Below are 4,455 nucleotides of genomic sequence, written 5' to 3'. Positions count from 1 at the left end.
GCTCTCTCTCTCTCTCTCTCTCTCTCTCTCTCTCTCTGTGTCTCTCTCTCGTTCTCTCTCTTTTTCTCTCTCTTTTCTCTCTCTCTGTCTCTCTCTCGTTCTCTCTCTTTTTCTCTCTCTTTTCTCTCTCTCTCTCTCTCTCTCTCTTCTCTCTCTCTCTCTTCTCTCTCTCTCCCTCTCTCTCTCTCTGTGTTTCTCTCTCTCTGTTTCTCTCTCTACCTCTCTTTCTCTAGAGGTTATAATGCCTTGAAGTTTCAAGTTTTAGCAGCGAGTTCAAATCTCATCATGGATATTGTTATAATTTGTTTGATTCAATTTAGAAGTTAAAAGTGTCCAATAATAAAAAAAAAAAAGATTTTCTTCATCAAAAGGCATTTTAGCATGAGTCTTATTTGTCAAGATCTTAACGTCCCTGTCTACCTATATTTACCGGTCTATTTATTTTTATCGATCAATTGTAACTTGTCGTCTCTTACATGATTTCCCGGTGTTAGATACGGATATTACTCATTAGAAAAGGAAAATCAAACACTAACAAAATCTCCCTTTCCTTTGCCTCCCCTAGGCGGCGGTGTCTCTCCGAAGCCTTCACAAGAAAAATATTTATCATCAGAACTTGAGGCCAGAGAACATCCTCCTCAATCCCCGTGACGTCGCCTTCATCTCTGACTTTGGCGCTGCGTGTCTACTCTCTGAGGGATGTGACAAGGTGGACACGTGGACAGCTGCACCTGGTTTCCGGGGACCCGAGGCGGACAAGGAGGATGGTCAGCTCTGTCCATTCCAACTGGACACCTACAGCCTGGCTGTCAGCATGTGGCAGGTACTGTCTGGTCTGTGTCCAGTCAAGAACAAGCCTTTGGATCACCTAGACAACATTCCCCCACAGTACGCTGCCTTGTTGAGGAACCTTCTTCTTCCGGACCCCGACATGAGATGGACCCTGGACAAGTTCCTCACTGAGGCCCTGGAGCTGCACCCGGACCTGTCCTGTTTTCTCTAAGACGTTTGGTTCCCGGCTGTGGCGTTCTAAAGATAGTTAGAAGGCAGTCTTAATCTTCGCACGTCTTGACTTCTCACTGTTAAGTTCTAGTTTGAAGCTTTATACAACGCCTTTGATAAACTGAAGACAATGTCGTAATACTGTTCTGAATTATAGCAGGCCCAAGAGAGAGAGAGAGAGAGAGAGAGAGAGAGAGAGAGAGAGAGAGAGAGAGAACACAAATATAATAAAAAGTTGTAGTTAGTTAGTCTTTATTTATTTAGGACTGTGTTTGTGATCTTGATGTGATGTATATGTGCCCAATAAATTTTAAAAAACTAAAAAACTTCATTTTCAGATTGACTTAATTTTTCCCTTCCTTGTCTGAGAATCAAATTGATTTCCCCCCTTTTTCAAGCTTTTAAAACTGTTTATCTATCTATCTATCTATCTATCTATCTATCTATCTATCTATCTATCTATCTATTTTTAGCTTTTTTTTTCAAGATGGCTGGTTTGTTTATCTCTCCTTTTGGTATTTTTTACAAGGACGAGCATTTCTTGTACAGAGAATGAAAGATGAAATGATTAGGTATAGCGTATTATTGTGTTATCTCATCATCTCTCTTCATCTGGAAAATAAGAATCTATCAAAAGATTTACCACTCTTTTGACACCCTTGTTGGTTGTGGTGTATGTCAAAATTTAACTTTCAACGGTACGAAAAATCTTATATAAGTTATTCCACCAACTAACTAAAGATTTCCTTGTCGAGTAAATATGAAATGGAGAGATCTAGAAACACAAAATAATCAGGTGATAATATCATTCTTTATGGGTTAAAGGCCAAGCCATTAGGAAACAGAACAAATTTACAATACACTACAAAAAACCTGACTGTCCTCGAAATTGACTTCAAAAGCAGTTTAAGTTTATTCACAACTTTTGATATACACACACACAAACACACACACACACACACACACACACACACACACACACACACACACTCACAATCACACACACACACACATACACAAACACACTTACACTCTCTCTCTCTCTCCGACTCTCTCTTTCTCTCTCTCTCTCTCTCTCTCTCTCTCTCTCTCTCTCTCTCTCTCTCTCACACACACACACACACACATACACACCTTGAATTAGCCACTCAAATCTACCACGTATGATAAAAACAACAGCAGTAGTAACAACAACAACAACAACAACAACCCCCAAAACAGCAACAGTAACAACAGCAATAATTATTGCCTTACAAAAAATATGACTGCCTTGGAAATGGACTGCACCAGTAGCTTAAGTAATTCACCTTTTGACACACATACACAATATATATAATTACATATATTTTTTTTTTATATCGTGGTTTTATGCACCCCTTATAATCTAACAAAATTTGATCATTTTTTGCATAATTTCTGATTATTTTCCTTTAACTTACTTTGTTAAAATTAACTGATTCGTATAATTTTACATTTTTTTGGGCTCAGTTTGCATAATTTCAGAATTTTTCTTGCTTAAAACGACGGGGACAGATATATATATAAAGAGAGACAGAAAGAGATAGTGAGAGGGAGAAAAGAATCACATCTGAGATTAGCTATTCAAATCTACCACGGAATGGCCTTATAAGCAACAGAAACAACAACAACAACAATAACAGCAGCAACAACAACAACAACAACAACAACAACAACAACAACAACGACGACAACTACAACAACAGCAACAACAACGACAACAGGGTCAAGGGCCCTTTTACCACGGGCTTCTCGCTGCTTCTGTGAGGACCTTTGTCTGTGGCAGGGACAGGAAGCCACTCCAGTCAAATCTTTGTCAGTGGCAGGGACAGGAAGCCACTCCAGTCAGACCTTTGTCTGTGGCAGGGACAGGAAGCCATTCCAGTCAGACCTTTGTCAGTGGTAGGGACAGGAAGCCATTCCAGTCAGACCTTTGTGGGGGAACATTGGTCTGTAGGAAAAACAGTCAAACCTGTGTAAGACGGCCATCCATTGTCAAGAGGAAACCGTATAAGACAGGTGGCCTTCTTAGACTGGACTGATCAAGAGGAAGAAAACCAACCATTCCCATCTGAGGTCCCAATCGAAAGAAGCTGCATTGCTGTTGTTTTTGTTGCTGTTGGTTTTTGCTGTTTTTTTGTTGTTGTTTTTATTTTGTTGCTGATTGTGCGCAAGAATGACAATAAAACGAAATGTATCAGACGAGTAATGCCGAGTGCTGGGGTAAAACAAACACATGGGTCGCCAGCGCTCGGAGAACGAGCGACACTTCTGTCACAAGTTCATGTTGACGTCCATTGTTTCTTTGTTAAAGACTGGGTAAACAGTGACCACTCGTCTCACATACGATTTGTGTATGAGTTCTGGGCGGGGTTTCTGGGTTATGAGGGATCACACGCTTACCTCACCAGCAGCTGAACATTGGTACCTATTGGTCAACAGTGGGAGAGGCCTATGCAACATGATCGGGTGGAGGGACTATCTGACAACAATGACAGGTGATTGGATTATGACGGCTCGCCCTCAACGCCAGGGGCCAATGCACAATTTATTACAAAACGCAATGGAGTCACTGAGGTGGACTTCTAAGACAGGTGTTATAATTTAGTGTGATATGGTTTGTGTGATAAAATATGGTGGCCGCGGCTATGTCGGACAAGTGCCAGTTTTACAAAGTTAAATTATATAGAAAAAACGCTAGGGGGGAAATGGAAAGAGGCCATTTGTACTGGTGGCCGTCTTATAGAGTTGGCCGTCAGGGCAGGTTCGACTGTACACAGACGATTGGGGACTGTCGCTGTATGTAGATTGGCCACTAAGCTGTCCAACTAAGAGCTGGCATTGTATTTATAGGCCACAGAGGGTATGGAAGTAGGAGGGGCTGACTTCTCAAGACAGTCTATCTTGTGACCTAAAGCAAAAGCAACACCAAAACTAACAACAGTCTTCGCCGGCGACAGGAGACCAGCATGTTAGATGGACAAAACAGTGCTGTCCCGGCGGTTTTATACAAAAATAATTCTGAAATTATACAAATTGAGCCAAAAAATGTGAAATTATGCTATTCTGTTAATTTTAACGAAAAATGATCATGGGACAAAAAATCAGAAATTATGCAAATAAAAGATCAAATTTTGCTAAATTATGCGGGGTGCTTATAACCACGGGGGACAGACAGTGTCAGAAAACCCAAGCTAACAATCTATCCTTTGAATCGTATTTATGGACGTCGAATGACATAATATGTCTGGCTTACGAGTGCTGTGTTTCCTTCCTTGTGTTTTGTTCACATCTTTATTCATTTAGAACATGTTTGTTTCTGTTCCAACTCCGTTTTACGTCTATTTATGAAACAAGTTAGGTTAGGAACTAACCTTTTTCGGTCACAACTTTTCGAAAAAAACACATAATTTTTTTTTCCAGTGGGCACCAAAT

At 40.5% G+C, this 4,455-nt stretch overlaps 1 protein-coding gene across 1 annotated transcript in view; it reads left to right on the top strand.

The window, feature by feature from the left end:
• Nucleotides 1-1,003, top strand: part of LOC118478098 (rhodopsin kinase GRK1-like) — a 1,191-nt gene extending 188 nt beyond the window's left edge. The window contains exon 2 of the mRNA XM_035971044.1: nucleotides 566-1,003. Within this exon, the coding sequence (XP_035826937.1) occupies nucleotides 566-1,003 (438 nt within the window). The remainder of the gene's footprint in view (nucleotides 1-565) is intronic.
• The last annotated feature ends 3,452 nt before the right edge of the window (nucleotides 1,004-4,455 follow it).

Source organism: Aplysia californica, unplaced genomic scaffold (assembly GCF_000002075.1).
Source record: "Aplysia californica isolate F4 #8 unplaced genomic scaffold, AplCal3.0 scaffold00366, whole genome shotgun sequence".
In the NCBI taxonomy this organism is placed as follows: Eukaryota; Metazoa; Mollusca; class Gastropoda; order Aplysiida; family Aplysiidae; genus Aplysia; species Aplysia californica.
Note: the sequence above shows the minus strand (reverse complement) of the source record. Positions and strands in the feature narration are given on the sequence as shown.